The sequence below is a fragment of the Bos javanicus genome, chromosome 15 (assembly GCF_032452875.1).
Source record: "Bos javanicus breed banteng chromosome 15, ARS-OSU_banteng_1.0, whole genome shotgun sequence".
Lineage (NCBI taxonomy): Eukaryota > Metazoa > Chordata > Mammalia > Artiodactyla > Bovidae > Bos > Bos javanicus.
In genome coordinates this window covers 76,787,753-76,809,225 of record NC_083882.1, presented here as the reverse complement: position 1 = coordinate 76,809,225, position 21,473 = coordinate 76,787,753, and the positions used below count along the sequence as shown (strand labels likewise).

At 44.8% G+C, this 21,473-nt stretch overlaps 1 protein-coding gene across 9 annotated transcripts in view; it reads left to right on the top strand.

Annotated features, from left to right (window-relative positions):
- Positions 1-21,473, top strand: part of AMBRA1 (autophagy and beclin 1 regulator 1) — a 172,392-nt gene that overhangs the window by 24,789 nt on the left and 126,130 nt on the right. For 4 of the 9 annotated variants that reach the window (XM_061381336.1, XM_061381331.1, XM_061381334.1 and 1 more), the window contains exons 2-7: positions 6,660-6,913; positions 7,291-7,349; positions 7,830-8,013; positions 8,624-8,796; positions 9,783-9,849; positions 10,406-11,859. In XM_061381336.1, the coding sequence (XP_061237320.1) occupies positions 6,779-6,913; positions 7,291-7,349; positions 7,830-8,013; positions 8,624-8,796; positions 9,783-9,849; positions 10,406-11,859 (2,072 nt within the window). In that variant the 5' untranslated portion in view covers positions 6,660-6,778. The remainder of the gene's footprint in view (positions 1-6,659; positions 6,914-7,290; positions 7,350-7,829; positions 8,014-8,623; positions 8,797-9,782; positions 9,850-10,405; positions 11,860-21,473) is intronic. The other 5 variants (XM_061381340.1, XM_061381338.1, XM_061381337.1 and 2 more) reach the window with 3 other exon arrangements.

Genomic DNA, 21,473 nt, shown 5'->3' with positions numbered 1-21,473 from the left:
AGCATGCGGGATCTTCCCTGACCAGGGATTGAACCAGGGATCAAACCAGCGTCCCCTGCATTGGGAACATAGAGTCTTAACCAGTGGGCCGCCAGGGAAGTCCCTGGCTGATTGTTTATAGGACTTTGTGGCCTTAAATATATTTTTCTTATTGCCATTCTGTAATTCTTCATTATAGAAAGAAGGTATTATTTGGTACAAGCACTGGAATTATATAATAGCAAGCACTTTTCATTTGGTAAGTCTTTTAATCCTAGTGGTAATCCTATCATATACATGCTGCGTTTTACAGATGATGAAACTGGAGTACAAGGAAGTTAAATAACTATTCCAAGAAACTGTCATGTACTGAGAAAATGGGCTTCCCTGGTGGCTCAGGGGCTTCCCTGGTGGCTCAGACGGTGAAGACTGCCTGCAATGCAGGAGACCCAGGTTCAGCCTCTGGGTCGGGAAGATTCCCCTGGAGAAGGGAATGGCTGCCCACTCCAGTGTTCTCGTCTGGAGAATCCCATGAACACAGGAGCCTGGCGAGCTACATACAGTCCATGGGGTCGCAGAGAGTCTGACACGACTCAGTGTTGAACACTTCACCGAGAAAGTGACAGAGCTGGGTTCAATTGGCCTGTCAGGACCCGTATATAAATCTACTACACTGTCTCTTATTTAGAAATGATGGATAAAAAGATTAAACATTGAAGTTTCTCTATGTAGACTTAAGCCACAGTTAGCAGTTTGGTATATCCTAGGATCTCCTTTAGCAGTCTGCACACAGTTCAAGTAATAGTTGAAATTTGTATGTCTCCAGATATGTCTCCCTTCAGAATTTGTTACCTGTTTTACAGTTCTAGATTTGTGATGCTTCGCCCCAGATGCCCTGCCCCACTCCCACACTCAGTCTACTCCAAGAGTCGGGCAGGAGCTGTGTAGAGGCAGGGATGGTTGCTGCTACGGTGCTTACATTTTGGACTTGGATCACATATGGCATCCTAAGAAGTGTCCTGAAATGCCCTGTAGAAAGTCCTATTGATGAAAACAAAACTGCTAGTTTTTGAAGTTTTTTAGAAAACCCTTTAGAAAAACCCTGTGTATTTCCACCCACATGGAGTTTCTAAAGAGTACTTGGATACTTGTAGGCCTCTAATTAAAGGTCTGACGTTTGTAGTTAATTTTCCAGTTCTTGGAAGAACTTTACTTATGCAGGTGATCCTAGATTGAGTAAAGGATTTTTTTTTTCCTTTTAAAGAGCTAACCTTGGGTTGAATCCTGAATTTTTTTTTGTTTTTTGCTATACATTGGCGTTACATGGCTGATTTGACTCTTAGACTTTGCCTACATGGGCACAGTGAAGTGGGGAGAGATGCAGTTACTCAAATAAATGAGGTCATTGGCCTGCATTCTCACAGTCCCTTCCAAGCCTAATAACTTTCTGATTCATACCCTTGGAATGCCATTGGTAGGGAAGATTTGGGGTGTGAATTATTGGCCAGGTTTTACAGATACAGCTCAAAGTCACTGAATCTATTTTAATTCACTTTTTATGTATAAGTAGCCCATATCTCATTTAATTATGTTTTGCCACACAAATAAATGCTTTTCCTTTAATTTGTCGTCTGGTAACAGCTCTGAAATGTTTTTTAAGCAATCTGCTTCCGTTGGGAATCATGGCATCACAGGTCTCAGATTTTATTGATAGCTGGGCACACTGTTTGGTGAGGGAAACCATGGTGAACCCCAAAGAGAATTCAGTAATGACAGTAATAGCAGAGTTCTTAATGCTCCACCATGCTTTTCTTAGAGCCTCACAGCAACTTGATGAGGCCAGTAGCATGATTCCTGTTTACAGAGGAGGCAGCCAAGTCTCAAAGAGCTTAAATAATTTGTCCAAAGTCATATTGCTAGAAGGGGGAGTGAAATTGCTAGCATAATAAGGTGATCAAATTGCAAGGGGAAGGGCTTCCCTGATTGCCCAGTGGTAAAGAATCCACCGGTGCAGGAGACACAGGTTCAATCCCTGGTCCAGGAAGAGCCCACAGGCTGCAGAGCTACTAAGCCTGCACACCACAACTGTTGAGCCTGTGCTCTGGAGCCCGGGAGCTGCAACTGCTGAGCCCACGTGCCGCCACAACTGAAGCCGGAGCACCCTAGAGCCAGTGCTCTGCAGCAGGAGAAACCACCGCAGTGGGGAGGCTGTGTGTTGCTACTAGAGAGTAGTCCCCGATTGCTGAGACTAGAAAAGCCCACACAGCACTGGCGACCCAGCACAGCCATACCTAAATAATTTTTTTTTTTTAATTGCAAGGGGAACCTATAAGTCTAACTTTAGTTTCCACTGGGTTGTGCATAATCTTAGTGACTTTTTTTTTTATTTGGGCGGGGTGGGGGCGCCATGCAATGTGGCATGTGGGATCTTAGTTCCCCACCCAGGGATCGAACTCATGCCCCCAGCATTGGAAATGGAATTGTAACCGCTGGACCACCAGAGGAGTCCCCTCTAGGTGATTTTTATAAGTGGTTGTTAAGTATAACCTTAACAACCTTTCAGGGTTTCCTCCCCATCTTTTTAGAGTTACGGGTCGTGTTACAGGGGAAGTGGTTAGAGATGGGGTGGGTGGATCTTGGCGTTTGTGTTGCGTACGTACCCTAATCGTGTCCTGGTTGTACGTGGGCACGGCTTTCGGTGGTTGCGAACTGACTTGGGGGCCGGTGTAACGGTGTCACAAAGACTGTTCTTGGCATCTTTTGTCCCAGTCTAGCTTAAGGGACAGATCAGGAAACTTGTCTTTCTCCTTTTTAAAGAGAGGAATGAAAACCACACTTGACTGGGACTTCCTCAGCCACGGGCCCGCCCAGCTGCAGTTTGATTTAGCTTCTGTTCTTTATGGAGAACAAAGTAGAATTTCTTCTCATGCGGCTATTAGGAGTGTATCAGGAGAAGGCCCCTTATCCTTTTAAAGAAACAGAGCAAATATTTTTTTTCCGACAAAAGAGAGACTGTGAAGTTGTTTTAGTCCCTTCGACTTCTCGCCTTCCCTCAGACTTCTCTTCTTTGAACCGTTGGTGTGTTTAGGTCTCTGGGAAGTGGTAGACGGGCTCTGTGGTAATCCCGAGCTTTAGTTTTTGAGTTTTCTTGATAACTGGTATTTGTAGCAGCTGTTCCCTTGTCCTTCTGGTTCGTGTAGGAACTTAAGATTGCATCACAGTTTTCTGAATCACCGGTGTCTGTGACCTGTATTCTTCCTCTTGAGTTACATGAGGTCAGAAGGTCAGATTTTTTTTTTTTTTTGAAATTGGATTGTTGCTGTTTTCACCACATATTATAAGATTATAAATGGTTTAAATACGTTTCTCTCAAAGTACTTTTAATGTTGCACCATAGGACAACACTGGGTTTTCCTGGTTGCTCAGATGGTAAAGAATCCGCCTGCAGTGCGGGAGACCTGGGTTCAATCCCTGGGTGGGGAAGATGCCCTGGAGGAGGGCATGGCAACCCATTCCAGTATTCTTGCCTGGAGAATCCCCATGGACAGAGGAGCCTGGCAGGCTACAGTCCATGGGGTCGCGAAGAGTCGGCCACGACTGAGCGACTAAACACAGCACTGTTAGGAGCCCTCAGAACTCATTTCTGCTGAAGACCTCTAAATTAGGTAAAAGAATGATTGGCTGTAAGAAAAATTACAGGCTCAGTTGAGGATTAAAGTGAATGGATGGGAACTGTATTTCTGCCACCTTCCTGGTTAGTAATTATTCAGCTTTGTGGCAGTTTCACTTCCAGACTTTTGGTTTTGAACCCTGAGTTGTCAGTCACCAAGGAGACAATTTCCTTTGAGTTAGTTCGTCCTTAGCTTTTGCGGGAGGCTGGCTGGCACCGTGTTGGCACAGTCAGTGTGTGCATCCTTACATTTGTGTGCTGCTGGTGGGTGAGAACTGTGCTCCGAGGATACAGGCCGGAGTGTGTTCCTTAGTCACTCCTGACGAACTTTGTGCCATATGCAGCTAGGAACTCAGAGTTACATCTTTCTGTAGGCTCCTTCCGACTTTCTATTTTAATGTTCCAAAGAGAAATCTCATTTCGGCACAGGCAAATAAGTATTTTCCCTACTGTATTTGGATGTGTCTTATTGTGTACTTTTTAGATTGCAACCTTTCCTGAAATGTAAAGAGTTTATTATTGTTTGACTTTTTACAATAAGCAGTTATTACTTTTTAAATTTAAAAATCAACAGTGCCTTTTCTGATGATGAAGTCATCTATAATCCTACCACCCAAAGAGAACCATGGTTAATGCTTTTTATAATTTTTTGCATCATTATTCTTAAAGTTTTTTTAAAAAACAAAATTGAGATCACACTGTATATATAAATTTTATGTTTTGTCTTTATCATTTAACATTTTCTTCACATCATCAAATATTTTAAGAATAAAGTTTGAATAGGTAATTTAAAAAATGAAAATGACAAAAGGGGAACACTGAGAAGTCCAGCTTCCATCTTTGTCTCTGGTCACCTTGTCCCTTCAGTCTCAAATAAATGCCCATTAGTTTCTCCTCTTTTTCGAAAGGTAGCCTTGCTATATATATTGTTCTGCTGCTTGCTTTTTCCCACTCTGAACAATGTATCTTGAAGATCTTTTGTTATCAATTCCCAGAGAATCTTCCTTATTATAGGTTAGTCATCTCGTCCTCTTTAGACGGGCACTTGGGTTGTCCCCAGTTTTTACTATTACAGATAATAAGTAGTAATTAAGGAAAAAATTAAGCATTTACTCTACTTCAGTTATTAAGGGAAAATTCTTTCCAAAAGAATGCCACTAATGTAGAAATAATGATGGAATTGGAAAATCAACATATTCCAGCCCCCAAATGAAATAATTTACGAAGGAATCATCAGTAACTGCTGAACTATGAAGCAAAAGGTTGACGAGGAACAGCATTTCACATGGTGCCAAACATTAGCCGCAGGTTGCTTACTGTAAAGGAGGAAACATACCTTTATAGAGCTCTGGCTGTTAAGACTCGATCAGGTGATCATGTTTTGCCAGACGATCGTGTAGCTTACCAGGTCTCACCAAGTGGAGCAGTTGAGAGCACGATGGGCTGCCTTGTGAGGGACGTAGGTAGCATCACCTGTGAAGCATCCTTTCCTGAGCCTCTCAACCTCGATCGAGTCAGTGTTTACAGGAGGTGTTAGGGGTAGAGAGGCAAGCTGAATGGCACTTCGGGGAAATAATCAGACGTAACTGAGATGTAACAGTCAGCTGCAAGTCAACAAGTCACCTGTCTGGTCTTTTTAGGAAGCTTGTGTTGTAAACAAACAAACCATAGACAAAACCAACCAGAATAAAACTTGGAGGCCATTCTAGAATAAAAGAGGCTAAAGAGACATCATCCAGATTCATTTCTTGAGCCTTGATTGGGTTCTGGATTTTTTTTTTTTTTAAACCACTATTAAAGACACTTTTGGGAGTATTTTTTGGTGTATTAAAGGCACAAATGATAATGGTGGCAATAGTGTAGTTATGAAGCTAAATGTCCTCATTCGTAGGAAATGCACAGTGAGGTCTATAGGGTTAGGCTGTCCCCATGCCTGCTGCAGTGGTTCACTGGAAAATTAAAAGGGACCCTTCTATATCTCTATCCATGGAGACAGATGAGGCAAATTTGACAATATATTAACAGTTCTTGAGTCTTAAGTAATGAGCAGTATGTGTTTATTCTACTGTGTTCTCAACTTTTCTATTTGAATTTTTTCATAGCAGAGTTGAAGAAACAGTGCCGTAATGAATAACAATTATATATGTATTTTCAGATTTCTTTAATTTTCACGTGTGTTTGTTTTGCTGCTAGTTGACATTTTAGTGGAATTTGTGTTTATTTTGTGACAGTTTTATACCGTTAAGGCTTGCAGTGGATGATTAAAAAGGAAATAAAAATTTTTCTTCTTCTTCCTCCTCTATCCTCTATTCCGGAACTTGAGTGGAGATGAGAAAAAGAGAATGAGAAAGGTACCTCAAAGTAGTTCTGTGCTCTTGCTTTTAGGCAGTAGATAGAACTGAAGCTAGTACATAAGAACCATACCTCAAGTAATACCTTTTGAAATCAGTAACCCATCCTTTGCCTTGGAGGCTGCCCAAGTGATCAGAGGGGTCCTAGCAGTTAGGCAGGCAGCGCGGCACAGAGCTGGGAGTGCAAATACTGTGTTGTGATTTGTCTTGTTTTTGACACGGTTTTAGCCCTTTTGTTTAGTAGTAAAAGCTCTTGATTGCCTGATAAAAAGAATTAACTCCTTTTGACAGTGGTCTGTTTTTGAAGTTCTGTTTTTCCCCTTGGCTGCACTGGGTCTTAGTTGTGGCATATGGGATCTAGTTCACCAACAGAGATCAGACCCGAGCCTGCGCTGGGAGTCAGGAGTCTTAGCCACTGGACCACCAGAGAAGTCCCTTTCTGTTTCTTAGATACAAGGCTGAGCTATGGAGGATGGAAGAGGAATTTAAGGGTGAAATATTCTTGGACGAAAAGTTACGGAAGAAGCGGCTTTTCTGAGAAGGTGTCATTACACATGAAGAGAATAGTACTTTCGTCTCTAAACTAGAGTCGTATTTGAGGTGGGAACTTCCTCTGATTGCAGAATAGATGCTCTTTGACATTAAATGTCTTACCTTAGATTTCCATGAAGACAACTTACAAGGATCTGAATGGCCTCAGTTTAGCTGCTTCGGCGTGTGGAGCTGTTGCTCGCTCCTCCTCTTCCCGTGCCTGGTGTGAGAGTGCTTACTGAGCGCCATGAAGGTTGTTCCAGAGAAGAATGCTGTCCGGATTCTCTGGGGGAGAGAACGGGGCACTCGGACCTTTGGAGCTCAGCGACTTCTGCAGGAGCTGGTTGAAGATAAAACCCGGTGTATGAAATGGGAGGGCAAGGTAAGAACACTGGTTATTTTTCACATAGGATTTGTAGGGATGACAGTAGAATGAGGCCTTAGAGTGAGTTAATGACGCAGAGCTGGCACACAGTTTATTTTGTGTAGCAGAACTGATATATCTAACTTAGGTTTTTTGTTGTTTTGGGGTGTTGTGTTTTTGTGTTTACAAATACGGATGGGCTAGAAATATCTTTTTCCTTTGCAGCTAGATTTCCTGAAGGTAATTTAGATTGATCTCTCTCAATTTGTAGCTTGATCGTTGTCTCCAGTTTTTCAGCTTATACTGTAAAATCTCTGTAGAATGGTGCTTTTGAGATAGAGTGAGCCATAGTTTATAAGTAATGTGTTTTAACTTTTGTTTGTTTTATTTCTCAGAGAGTAGAACTGCCGGATAGTCCACGCTCCACCTTTTTATTGGCCTTCAGCCCAGACAGGTACCTAGTTCTTACCTAAGCTTTACCTGAGACTTGCGGTAGCGTTGGTTTCTGTGTATTTTGCTGAGCTTCATGCAAGTGAAATCCCTGAAGACTCTTTGAGTCACTGTATGAACAGAACTTTGCCAGTGTTATCAGAAAGGGGGGAAATAGATGACCAGTGCTAGCCATTAAAATAATGGGAATAAACAAAGGAACCTGTGAAACGTCGAGGATCAAAACTTGGAAAGATTCTCAATCCTTTGCCTGTGTGATATAGGCCACTAATAGCATAATAATTTTCCCTGCTGGAAAAAGTATTCTTTTGAAGGGGTTATGTGTCGTTTAGGGACAGAATGGAGAAGCCAAAAGCTTTTAAAGATGAGAATGTTTCTGTTGTTAGGAAAGCCCAAGGTGTTGTTTTCCCTGTGGGGATGGGGAATGAGTATCAGTTTCCCTCCCGCGTTCTCTACATTGGCTTCCTCCTCCTTGATTCCCTAGGACTCTCTTGGCTTCCACTCACGTAAACCATAACATCTATATCACGGAAGTGAAGACGGGCAAGTGTGTTCACTCTCTGATTGGACACCGCCGCACGCCATGGTGTGTCACGTTTCATCCCACCATCTCAGGCCTCATCGCTTCTGGCTGCCTAGATGGGGAGGTTCGGATCTGGGATTTACACGTAAGCGTTTCCTTTTCTTTGGTACTCTAGATGCAGAGGCTTATTTACCCTTGCATTCTTGACTCTGAAGGAGAGACTGGCCATGTTCCAGGACCGTCCCTGGGTACTTAATAGTTACTGTTCACTTACTGAGAGGGAGTCGAGCCCACAGTGCTCCATTTCAAGATGAACACCCTGTAACTGTCTGCCCATGGTGACAAGGCACCAGACGTGCTGAGACGTCTTCAGGGTGGATTTCTCTTTTCTTAGATCAAGGATTGTACTGTTTTTCTGGTCACGATCGTCAAAGCAGTGTGCTCCTTGTCCTGGAGACTGGCTAGTGGGCTGTTGTGTACCGTGGTATGCACCAAAGCTTGAGTCTTCACAGACTATAGAAACAGGTGCTCATTGCTTATACATTGTAGATAACAGAACTGAATTGACAGTAATGTTTTTCTAGTAAATTTGGTGACACTGCCAGATCACTGGTTTTGTATCTGGTTTTCAGAAGACATATTTAAAGTAGGCCCTACAAGTAGTCATTTTACTCGACCTGGACCCTTTTTTTGAAATTGACTTATTTCGCTGGCAGCTTGTAACTTGAGAATGCCTTGGATTTGTTCATTCACAGGGTGGCAGTGAGAGCTGGTTCACAGATAGCAACAATGCCATTGCCTCCCTGGCTTTCCACCCCACGGCTCAGCTTCTGCTGATTGCCACTGCCAGCGAGATCCACTTCTGGGACTGGAGTCGCCGGGAACCCTTTGCCGTGGTGAAGACAGCTAGCGAGATGGAACGGGTCCGGTGAGCACTCTGGGCACCAGCAGTGTCTGGCATAGGATTAACATGTGGAGAACATTTAAGGGTGCTTTCGCCCCAAGAGATAGATTGTTATCTCTGTATTATCCCAGCTCAGGGCAGGGGTGTTATCCCTGTGGCTCTTCATACTTTTTAAACTGTTGGCCAGTCAGCTGGGAAGCAGTGCATGTTGTTCATTTCAGCTGTTCCTTATTGGCCTCATCTTCAGGTCTTTGTAGATGAAGGCCTTTAGAATCTTTTTTAGGTTCAAAGCTATCTGGTTTGGGATAAAGGCTTTTTGTTTGTTTGTTTGTTTTGAACCTTAAAAGGTGTTCAGGTGGTGGGGAGCTTGGTGGGTAAATTGCTCACCCCTGGTTTTCTGTTAGTCACAATGGAAAGTGGAGATGTAGAGAGATATCAAGTCTGCTAATACTGCCATACGTGGCCTTCAAAGTCAGCGCACATACCGCCTGAACCGAAGCCGAGGCTCTGTTTCCCTTTGGGCCTCTTGGTGTTGCCATTGGATCTTCACTAATTTTCTAGCCTCAGGTGGGTTGCTTGACACCGGGACTGTTCCTTGTCACCAGCCCTCATGCTTCTCGCCAGTGTAGCAGCTGTGTGAGGGGAGGCGCGAACCTGTGGCAGAGTATGGAAGCGTCCTCTGCTTTACCATTATGATGGGCTCTTGGCCGTGAGCGGCTGTGTGCTTAATGTAGCTGCTTCCTGAGATGGAAGCCCAGGGGTGTTCTTGAAATTATTTTTTGTGAAATGTATTCCCTTATTCTGGCAGGTGTGAGGATGCAACAGGAAGGAGTGAGCTTTAGTATTTTAATCGGTTTTGAAAGTTTTGGAAGTCTCTAGCATTAGGTGGATGCCTGGGTAAATCCCACAGTTGTCAGTAACGATCACTAGAAATTTTCTGCCGGGTTTCCTTTCCTCAGTTAACAGAATTTCTCTCTCCATGTCTCTGTCCGTTTCTTCTGTGTTTTCAGTCTGGTGAGATTTGATCCTCTTGGACACTACTTACTCACAGCAATTGTTAACCCCTCTAATCAGCAGGTAAGTTAGTCAGCAGGTCCAGCTCCATCTAAACTGTGGGTTGTTTGCTGAAGTAGCACTCGGATTCTGATGGTATTGGACTTTAATTTTCAACGTCTGAGTGTTTCTTTCCAGTCAAGATTTAAAACTAGCCGCAGACCATATTCAAAGTTAGAACTGTAGGTCTTGACAGGGGAGTCCATTCCGAAACCCCCGAGTGATAGTCCCAGTAGAAGTAACCAGACTGCGTCGGATAACTTGTTGTTCGGGTGCCTTTGGCTGGTTGACGTCTTGCTTCCCCTCACAGCCTCCGTGTCATGGAAATGCCTATTGTGAGAGAATTGGGTTGCCAGCTGAACTCGTTGAGAAATGTTGCTAGTTGCAAGTGAATGATTTGATACCATATGATGATTCCGAACCTGGACCCCGTTAGTTCTCAGTGCTTCAAGGGTGGCATTGTTGCCTCTCTAGAATGTGTGTTGTCCTTGGATGATTATCAGTAATTTCTCTGGATTTACCTGGAAGTTCTACCTAACTGCCTGGTTCTGCCCCTGCCCCACCTTGGTCCATGTTGCAGGGTGATGACGAACCAGAGATCCCCGTAGACGGAGCAGAACTGTCGCACTACCGTCAGCGGGCCCTCCTGCAGTCACAGCCCGTGCGCCGGACGCCTCTCCTCCACAATTTCCTGCACATGCTGTCCTCCCGCTCCTCTTGCATCCAGGTGGGAGAGCAAAGCACAGTGCAAGATCCTGCCACCCCCTCACCCCCACCGCCTCCCCCTCAGCCCTCCACGGAGCGCCCCAGGACTTCCGCTTACATCCGGCTCCGACAGCGGGTCAGTTACCCCACAGCCGAGTGCTGCCAGCACCTTGGGATCCTGTGCCTTTGCAGCCGCTGCTCGGGCACTCGAGTTCCTTCCCTCTTGCCACACCAGGACAGTGTCCCCCCTGCTTCTGCCAGGGCTACTACCCCTTCCTTTTCTTTTGTGCAGACCGAGCCCTTCCACCCCCCGGAGCAGGCCTCGTCAGCGCCGCACGACCCGGGCCTCCTGAGCCGGCCGTCTGCCTTCAGTACGGTCCAGAGCAGCACCGCCGGCAACACGCTCCGCAACCTCAGCCTGGGTCCCCCGCGGCGCTCCCTGGGAGGCCCTCTGTCTGGCCACCCTTCCAGGTACCACCGGGACATAGCCTCCGGGCTGACGGGATCTGAGTGGACCCGGACAGTGCTCAGTCTGAACTCTCGCTCCGAGGCGGAGTCCATGCCCCCGCCCAGGACCAGCGCCTCTTCGGTGAGTCTACTCTCTGTGCTGCGACAGCAGGAAGGTGGCTCTCAAGCCTCTGTGTACACTTCAGCCACAGAAGGGAGGGGTTTTCCAGCCTCGGGGTTGGCAGCTGAGTCAGATGGAGGGAACGGCTCCAGCCAAAACAACTCGGGCAGCATCCGCCACGAGCTTCAGTGTGACCTGAGACGCTTCTTTCTGGAGTATGACCGGCTTCAGGAGCTGGACCAGAGCCTCAGCGGGGAGGCCCCCCAGGCCCAGCAGGCCCAGGAAATGCTCAACAATAACCTTGAATCCGAACGGCCAGGGCCGTCCCACCAGCCCACCCCGCACAGCAGCGAGAACAACTCCAACCTGTCCCGTGGCCACTTGAACCGCTGCCGCGCTTGCCACAATCTGCTGACCTTCAACAACGACACTCTGCGCTGGGAAAGAAGCACACCTAACTACTCCTCTGGCGAGGCCAGCGCCTCCTGGCAGGTCCCCGGCACCTTTGAGGGCATGGCCGCGAGTGGCAGCCAGCTGCCCCCTCTCGAGCGGACTGAGGGCCAGACGGCCAGCTCCAGCAGGCTGGAGTTGGGCAACTCTGCCAGCCCACAGGAGGAGAGGACTGTGGGGGTGGCCTTCAACCAGGAGACGGGCCACTGGGAACGCATTTACACCCAGGCCAGCCGATCTGGAACTGTGTCACAGGAGGCCTTACATCAGGATCTGCCGGAGGAGAGCTCTGAGGAGGATTCTCTCAGGAGGTAAGCAGAGGCCTCCCGGTCTCCTCCCACGCCCCTTTTTCTCCTGGTGCCTCTTCTTCAGCCCTGTGGGTCTCGGTGGCTGCATCTGGAGCGTCTGGGACCCACGCATCTGGTTCTGATCTCCTGAGCTTCCATTGCGTCTTCGTGGAAAAGCTTGCTGTGGTGGCAGAGAGAGGATAAGGCCTGGCAGCCTGAGTCCAGCGACTCTGCTCTCTCATGTGACTCTGGCTCGGCTCACGTGACGTGTAGCCTTAAAGGAGAGTTGTGGGTGAGCTTAGAGAGGCGTGAGGAGGTAGAACCATGAACTTCCTCCACTCTGCTTTTTGGCCTCCTAAAGGGATTGTCTGTGCAGGGCTGGTTATCGTTAAACAACACAATATCCCAGAGAGGCTAGAGGGAAAAAAATTTCTGATAGTAGAAGAGAGCCATACTTGGGACAGATTAGTGTATTGGGTCTTTGTATTGCTTTGGACAGTTTCTTAAACCTCATCTTTTGGAACATTGCAACTTGACAAAAGGAGAATAAAATAGTGTATAGATATATATTGAGGACTATTTTTTTCCTGTAGCTATATATATATATGTTTTGGACAGTAAGTTACTTAAGATTTTTTGAGTAGATCTTCCAGAGGGACATCACCTGCAGATGGGGAAGAAGAGATTCATAGAAGGAAGGCCTCTCCATACTCGGCTCGGCATCCCAGGCAGCTCTTTCATGGAAGACACAGCGTGGGTGTAGTTGATCGCCCACCTCGTGTTCCGTATATGGCTGCGTGCGCATCTATCTTGATTTATTAGGGACTTCTTTCTGTAATTCTGTAAAGGTCAGATCTAGCGTAATCACCGACTCCCAGAATATGCCTGTTGGATTCGAGCAGCATATTTCTCGGCATTGCATCCTCCGTTGAAGCAACTGAAATTTCTCTGACATAAGCTTCTAACAAGGGTGGGAATATGGATTGTGCACATCATGTACTTGTTATTTTGGGAGGATGCTTTAGAGAGTTGCCCAGTTAATAAGTCTTGTTGAATTACATTTTTTTTCCCCAGCACTGTGCTGGGCACTGTCAGGAATACAAAAGAAGCTCAATACCTGGTCTTTGCCCACTGGCAGTATAGAGTGTTGTTGTAGAGGCAAGACTTATTTACATGTAATTATATAAAAAATGTAAATGAGCCAAATGCTCCATTGTATGGTACTGAGACTCAGTGTAGTCTAATTTCAGAGAAAGGGAAGTATCATCAAAGAAGGCGTTGTGAAATCAAGCCTTGAAAGAAGGGTAGGATCTGGAAAGGGAAAGACCTTTTTTATTTTAGGGGAATAGCACCTAAATAAATAGCCTCCTGAGGAAGGGAAGAGTGTGGTGAATTCTAGATAAAAGCGGTTACTTAAGGGCAGTTACTGTCTGAGAACACAGAGAGACTTGGTCATGATAGGAAAGATAGATGAAATGATTGATACTGTGCCCGTATGGTTGAGGCCAGTTCTGGATTAATGTCTCCTACATTGCCGTCTTTGTAATATTTTGCTTTGTGTAATGACCCCTGTCAGGAGCCGGAGACTCTGTTCTTCCTTTTTGTCAAGAGGTAAGATGGAGAAGGAAACGTCAACCCACTCCAGTGTTCTTGCCTAGAAAATCCCATGAACAGGGGAGCCTGGTGGGCTGCAGTCCACGGGGTTGCAGAGTCAGGCATGACTGAGCTTCTGAGCACACGAGATGGTAGCAAGCATAGTACCCAACATGCATCAGCGTTCAGGAAGTGTGTTTAAAGGCAACCAGAAAGGACTGTCTTCAGTTACTGCTCTGAAAGTCTACGAGGACCTGGTGCTCTGGCACCAGTGGGCTTGTGGTTAGCCTTTGTTCATTCTGTTCTAGCAGAACAACTCTTCATGTGTTGCTGTGCTGAGAAATACCTGAGTCATTTAAAACAAACTCTACTGTTTGATAATAATTAGAGATACCAATAACTGAGAGCCTACTCCTGTGTTCTAGCTTTGCATTGTTTCTAATTTCTAGAGTAACTCTGTGCAAAGCAGGTATTAAATTTCCCATCTTTAAGTTGAGGAAGGAGAGGCTCAGAGAAGTCAAGTTTCTTGTTAAAGGTCACACAGTAGGTTGCTAAATGGGAATTTGAACTCTGGTGTGCGTAAAAAAGATTTTTCCAAGCTGCTGTCTATGGTGTATTTCTTAAAGTGATGATGTATTTTTAGGTGAACCATTTTTGTTTTCTTTCTTTTAATTTTTTGATTATAGAAATCTTCAAACATAAAAATAGAGAACATAAAAATAGAGCTCCCATAATATGCTTATCACCTGACTCCAGAAATTTTCAACACTTTTGTCTGTACTCCCTACCCTTCCTTTCCATCCAGTCATCACATAATTTTGTTTGAAAATACTCCAATGTGTTTCTAGAGCAGTGCTGTCTAATAAAATGTTCTGTATCTGTGCCATCTAGGATAGTATCTACCAGCCACATATGGCTGTTGAGCTTTTGAAATGTGACAAGTGTAATCTGAGGAACTACATAGGTAACCACATGTGACTAAAATATTAATAGTTACTTCTTAATAATGTATGCCATTTAAAACCCTGAAACTATTATTAAGGATCTGTCAAAATTTTTTGTAGACAAGAGGTAGTATGTATTTGTGGTTTAAATAAAAAGAGTTCAAGTATTTAGAAAATGTATGTTGCAGAAGATGACCCCTTGTCATCTTGCTGTAAATAATTACATATATGCTTTTTAGATTCAAAATACACAGATGCATGGTTCTCGTTGTACAATAATGTATTAATACGGTGGTTGGATACATTATTTATGGAGTTGCTTCTTTTCAGATGAGCTTGAATGAGATGAGGTGTGTACCATGAAGGTTGACAGCCTCCTCAAAAATGAGGTATATTATAAAATATTTTAAGTGCACACCCATTAGAGAAGGGCCACCACTTCCTCATAAACTGAGAGCTTGCATTTTGGTGTAAATGAAGCGGCAGCTCCTCCTCCTCCCGGGGGTCCCACGCTCTCTGGCTGTCAAGTGGCCCTTGCTGGAGTTTCCCCAGCAGGTGTCACTGTTGGGCTGTTGCTGCCGCTGGGCTGGCAGGGACGAGGGTGTAATTGCTGTGTGTGCACGTCTGCTTGAAGGGAGGGGGTTTCTTCTTCAGCTTTATAGTAGGAGATAGTCTAAGGAGGCATGTTTTGATCCTTGCCTCTGCTGATACAATCTATAGTGTTTTCAGATAGTGAGAATATGAAGCAAAAAGGTGTGTATTTCAGTATAGCTCTGTGTTACTTAACAGTGATAACCAGCTCACAGTTTATCTCCTTTTGCCTGTGGGCAGTGGAAAGCAACTGTTTCTATAGTCTTGACTCCAGATTACAATTTATAACTTGGATGGCAGGCCCTTTGCTTCACCACGAGAAGCTTCTTTTGGGGTCTGATTGCCTTTGAGCTAGCAGGAGAAAATGAGGGTACTCTGGCTCCTGGCAGCAGGAGTCCCTATGGCCCTGAAAGGCTGCTATTAAGGAAAAGAGAAAATTATTTTAAATGGCATCTTAAAACTGGAGACAGTGTAGAGTTTATGTTGCTCAGCCTCTGTCTCTCTCTCTCTTTTTCTAATTGATGAGGAAACTTAGATACAGCGAGGGGAAGTGGCTTACAGAGGTGCCTGTAGCAAACATGGGAGTCAGAACTCCTGGGTCCTAAAGAGGGCACTCTTTCCTCCTCTTCGTTTGAAATGCATGCTTTAACCGTCAGTTTTCTCTGTGAAAACCTCTGAAGCTCCTGTAGATCATTGCCTGAGGGGCTCTTCAGTGGACTTTTCTTTGTAAGAAACTGGAACTCCAATAGCTCATTTGTGATTATTGTCACTGGGTAAATGTAATCAACGTGATGTTTAATAGGGCCACGGGAGAAACACTGTTTTAGTTATTTGCCACAGAACTGCGTTAATTAGTTCTTTTATTTATTTAAAAATACATATTTTTTATTTATTTAAAAATATTTTTAGTTGTATTTATCTGGCTGTGCCGGGCCTTAGCTGCCGCACTGGGCGTCTTCAGTCTGGGATCTTTAGTTGTGGTATGCAAACGCTTAGTGGCAGCACACGGGATCTAGTCTCTTGAGCAGGAATTGGACCCAGGCCCCAGCTGCATTGGGGGTGTGGAGTCTTAGCCGCTGGACCACAAAGAAGTCCCTTTTTCTCTCTATATAATTTTATTTATCTATCTTTGGCGGCACGGGTCTCGTTGCTGTGCGGGCTTCGTCTAGCTGTGGCGAGCAGGGGCTGCTCTCGTAGCAGCGCACAGGCTTTTCATTGCAGTGGCTCCTTTAGTTCAGAGCTTGGGCCCTTGGTGCTTGGGCTTTAGTAGTCGCGGCTCCTGGGCTCTAGAAAACAGGTTCAGTGGTTGTGGCTTACGGGCTCAGTTGCTCCACAGCATCTGGGATCCTCTCAGATCAGGGATTGAACCCATGTCTCCTGCATTGGCAGGAGAATTCTTTACCGCTGAGCCACCAGGAAGACCCCAATTTTTTTTTTTGGCTGCACAGCATGTGGGATCTTAGTTCCCTGACCAGGGATCAAACTGCATCCATTGCATTGGAAGTAGGAGTTGTAACCACTCAGCTGCCAGGAAGTCCTCATTATTCCTTTTAAAGTGATTCCGTTAGGGAAGTTCACTTTTAAAATCTCAACAACTGGGGAATCAAATTTGGGCTAAATCTTCCCTAGCTGAAATTACTGCATTTTTTCTCCAGAAAGGTAACAAGGCCTTTTGTTGTTCAGTTTCTCAGTCGTGTCCAACTTTTTGCAGCCCCCATGGACTGCAGCATGCCAGGCTTCCCTGTCCTTCACTATCTCCCAGAGTTTGCTCAAACTCATATCCATTGAATCAGTGATGTCTTGGGTTTGAAATATTTACTATAAAATTTTGTGTGTTCTGAGAACAGATAGATGTCTTTTGATCTGTACTTTTTCCATATGATAGATGAAGACTCGGGGGAGACATTCTTGGTTATAAGCTTAGAATTTGACCCGGACCCTAGAAGGTTAGAATTGAAAGTCTTCATTAGATTTCTGTGTTGTTGTTGCTGCTGTTGTTGTTTTAAGACTTTTGTGAGGGGATTGCTTTGTTGGAGCAGCCTGAAACCTCTTGAGGCTTCATGAGCCAACAGCGTGCTTAACCCCTTAGTTTCTCAGCGCTAGTCACATGGAGATTCTCCTGGAGCTGCAGCAGAATGTCATTGATGGAGGGAGATACATGAATGGCTATGTTCATGGGGCTAGTCCTGGGTCCACAAGAGGCAGGAGGCAGACAAGAAATTAGGAAAATACCAGGCTTCTCAGTGTGATTGTAACATCTGCAGGGGTTCATCTCAAGTAGTTCTGTGCCACTGACCTGAGTCTGCAGGGTTTCATATATCTAAAATCAAGAGTCAGACACAACTTGGCAACTGAACACAACAGACTCAGCTTATTCAGAACCTAGCCCAGAGGCCTCTTTTCCTTTGGGAAACCTTCTCTGACTGCCCCAGATTATCACTTTCTCCTCTTTGCTGTTTGTGTCCGGACATAGAACCTTCCTTGTAGTGTCATGGCCATGACAGAGAACCATGTCAGCGAGCTCCCTAAAGGCAGTGATTGTGCCTTATCCCTTACTGTACCTAGATAGTATCTGGCACACAGTAGGTGCTCAATAAATTGAATTCACGTTGTTGAATTGAAGTTATATCCTCTGTGATACAGTATGCAGTGTATATCCTTTTTGGCTTTCTTAGTTAAAGGAGAAAAAAAAAATCATATCACATCCTTAGTCTCCTGGAGAGTCATCGGCTCAGTGAGTGCTTGTTGAATAAACCAAGTGGCGTGACCAGAGTTGTACATGGTAAAGACACTGTCTGTAACTTGAGCTCGGGTGACCTGGAGTTTGTTCTCTGCTGTTGCACCCCTGAGCCGTGTCCCTAGCCTGTGTGTTGCCTGTGCTGAGGCCTGTGGTCAGTCTTTCGCGCCCGGTCCGCTGACCTGCAGGTGGGCCGTGCTGACGCCCCCAGCCCTGCACACTCGGATGCTACTCCAGCGCCTCCTGGGTCCGTGTGGCTGGAATCGGCGCTGCGCCCCAGTGATGTCGGTGTCTCCAGCAGTCAGTGCTTCTGTTTTGTTTTTCTCCTTAAATACTCTCTGCAGTCTCCGAGATGGAATACTTCATCAAGTTCAAATTAGATGTGAAGGCTCTGGTTCCCATTTTTGCTTTATGTTTCTTTTCGTTTTCTGTGGAAAGCTTGCACTGGATTTGCTTGGAAGTTGGATGTTTGGGGATTGAGGAAAATGGGTTCTCTCATCTTTTTTTTTTTTTCCCCGTTTTGGGAGCGTCTGAACATTATTAAACTGAATCCTTTTTTTTTTTTAGTTTTGAAATGACTTTAGGTTTTGTGTTGTTGCCTGGGGGCAGAGTCCTTATATTAAGAAAGAGTTTTGCTTTACCTCTGTGATTATGCCCCTAAAAATTTGGTGGGCTTGCCGTCTTTGATAGTCAAATTAAAATAAGCCCTTTCTAACTTTTGAGTTCTTACTCAGAAGTTTAGGATTTGAGGACAAAGAATAGAGGAGAATTCTTCACCAAGGGAATTTAATATCTGGATGGGCAAATCTTGGGCTTGGTCCTTCTGGGGAAAGAGAACCAGGTATTGAGAAATCAAAAAAGCTGATGGTGGAATTAAGCAAATTAGTTTTAAGAGAGTAAGGGAATCTAGGGAAAGATAAACCCAGGCCCTAAAGGAGGAGGCTCCTCTGAGGGAGTACAGGTCTTTTTATATAACCCTGGGTTGGTGAAATAATTCCTCAACTTATTCATTCATAAATTGACAACTATTTGCTAAGTACCTGCAGGGTGTACTATATATTATTTAAACACCAGGATCAAGTCTCTCAGTCTAATGGGAGAAAGTAAATAAACACATAAATAAGATACCTAGGATACCAGGTGGTGGTAAATTCCATGGAGAAAAATATTTTGAAATGTAGGGGTTTCTAGGGTGGAAGTTTGCAGTGTTAAATGGGGTCATCAGAGGAAGTCTGGTAAGGTGACATTGGAGCAGACACCTCTTCCTTTAGGCAAGCAAGGGAGAAACCTCTGTAGAGATGGGGGCAAGGACGTTCTCGGCAGAGAAGGACAAATCAAATTCCCTGAAATGCTTGGCTGGAGCACAGCGAAGGCTGGCGTGATAGACGATGAAGTTAGAGAGGTAATGGGGACCAGCTATGTGGGCCTTCTAAGCCATTTAAGGGATTTTACGTCTTACTCTGAGAGATTTGGGAAGTGGAGTTGCATGATCTTATATTTTAAAAGGATCACTGTGGCTGCTGATTGACAGTAGACTGAAGAGGCTCTGCTAAATAGGGTAAATTAAAGTTAGGCCAACAGTACACACTTTGGGGTTAATTTGTGTCTGGATTTTGTGGTGAAAACCTGAAGGTGGGAGTCAGTCATTGTGTCAGAATTAGAAGGACCTTAAATGTTTGGGTGAGAGTTGCCAAATAAATAAAGAAATAAAGCCTCTTGGCAGGCATATTATCTGCAACGCCTCACCCCCATTCCCCAACCATGACAGCATGTTGTTAAAACTGAGAAAGGGAGATCTTGAAAACTTTATAGTGAGCAAGGGATCGTAAATGGAAATTGTGAGATGCCTGGTTTTTTTTTTTTTTCTCACAAAACTAATACGAATTCGTTTGTAACAATTCAAACATAGAAACGTGCGATTTGTCTATCTATAGTACATATCCTCCGGAGAAGGCGATGGCACCCCACTCCAGTACTCTTGCCTGTAAAATCCCATGGACGGAGGAGCCTGGTGGGCTGCAGTCCATGGGCTGGCTAGGAGTCGGACACGACTGAGCGACTTCCCTTTCACTTTTCACTTTCATGCATTGGAGAAGGAAATGGCAACCCACTCCAGTGTTCTTGCCTGGAGAATCCCAGGGATGGGGGAGCCTGGTGGGCTGCCGTCTATGGGGTCGCACAAGAGTCGGACACGACTGAAGCGACTTAACAGCAGCAGTAGCAGTACATATCCTCTGCAGTGCTAACCGCTGTTAACAACTTGTGTGTTAACTTCAGAATTTTTTTCTATGCAAATGCAAACACATTTTTCTTTATTTATAAAAATGGGATCATACTAAGTCTACTGTTCCACCATTTACATGTTTTGCTTCTTGTGTCATGGACATTTTTCCATGTTGATGTGCATGGATGTGCTCCTTTCTGTTTTAACAGTGGTATAGTAGTCCCACAATCGAATGCACCCTGCTCAAGTCCTCTGCTGCTGGAATCCGCGTTTCTGGTTTTGTGCACAGAAGCAGTGCTGCAGCGTCTTTGTGTACTTGTGCGGGTGCCTCTAGAGGAGAATGCACTTTCAGAACTTCAGTCGCTGGGGCTGAAGAGTATGAACATTGTTAATGGCAATTGAAAATTAATTCTATTCATTACTACTAATTTAAAACATATAAAATAACATTTTCTGTTTTAGTGAACATAATTTCATAGATATTTGTAAATTCATAGATTAGAGCTTTTAATCCTGTGGGTCCCCCCGCATAAATTCTTAAGTGTCTTAGCAGTAAATCCTACCACTGGGCTTTTCAGGAGTCTGATCCTCCAAGTTGAGAATGACTTCTGTGTGGGTTTTATTCTAAACGTCTGCCACCTGGAGGTGTTCCTGTGCTTTTCTTCTCCAACAGCCGTGTATGAGGGAGACGTAACCTTGGTTTCATCTTTGACATTCACTTGACTTACTGGCTCTGGGTCACCTAGTCTTCCTGGCCTTCCTAAATGATCCAGAGAATCTGGGTATCTGTTGCCCCATCATGAGATGTTAGCATTTAGATATTTATTTGTTTGCAGGGATGGTTAAAACCCATTTCTCTCTTTGGCAATTTGAGGGTGAGGATAGAGTAGAAGAGGTGGTGGCCATTGCTGTTCATCTTTTCCCCTTTCTCTGCTCATCTGCCCAGCCAAGTCACGTTGTGTTTGAGCCTCTGGATTCTGAGTGATCCCTGGTTGTATCTTCTATATCAGGGATTGGGACTTTTTCTGTGAAGGGCAAGCTTGTAAATATTTCAGGCTTTGCATAGGCCATATGGTCTCTGTCGCAAATGCTGAACTTTGCCATTGTAGCACGAAAGTAGCCGCAGACAATATGGAAGTGAATGAGTGTGGCTCTGTGCCAATAGAAACTTCACTTATGGACACAAATGCGATTTTTATATAATTTTCACATGTCATGAAATAGTCTTCCTTTGATGTTTTTTAGCTATTTAAAAATATAAAAGCCATTCTTAGCACATGGGCTGTACAAAAACAGGCAGCAGGCCAGATTTGGCCGACAGGCTGTGGCTTGCCAATCCCTGCTTATGTGAACATGACTTGGAATGGAAGAGAGTCAGGTGCTATGGTAATAAAAGGCGTTATGATAATGAGAGTCCCGAAGAGGTAGGTCGTGGGCTCTCGCACTTGTTCCCTCTGTCTGTACTTTGGACAGGATGTCCTAAGTACTTGCTCTTGTGAGATTTCTTTGATGGTGAAGAGCAGGTTTAAGTGCAGGAAGAATTTCTTTG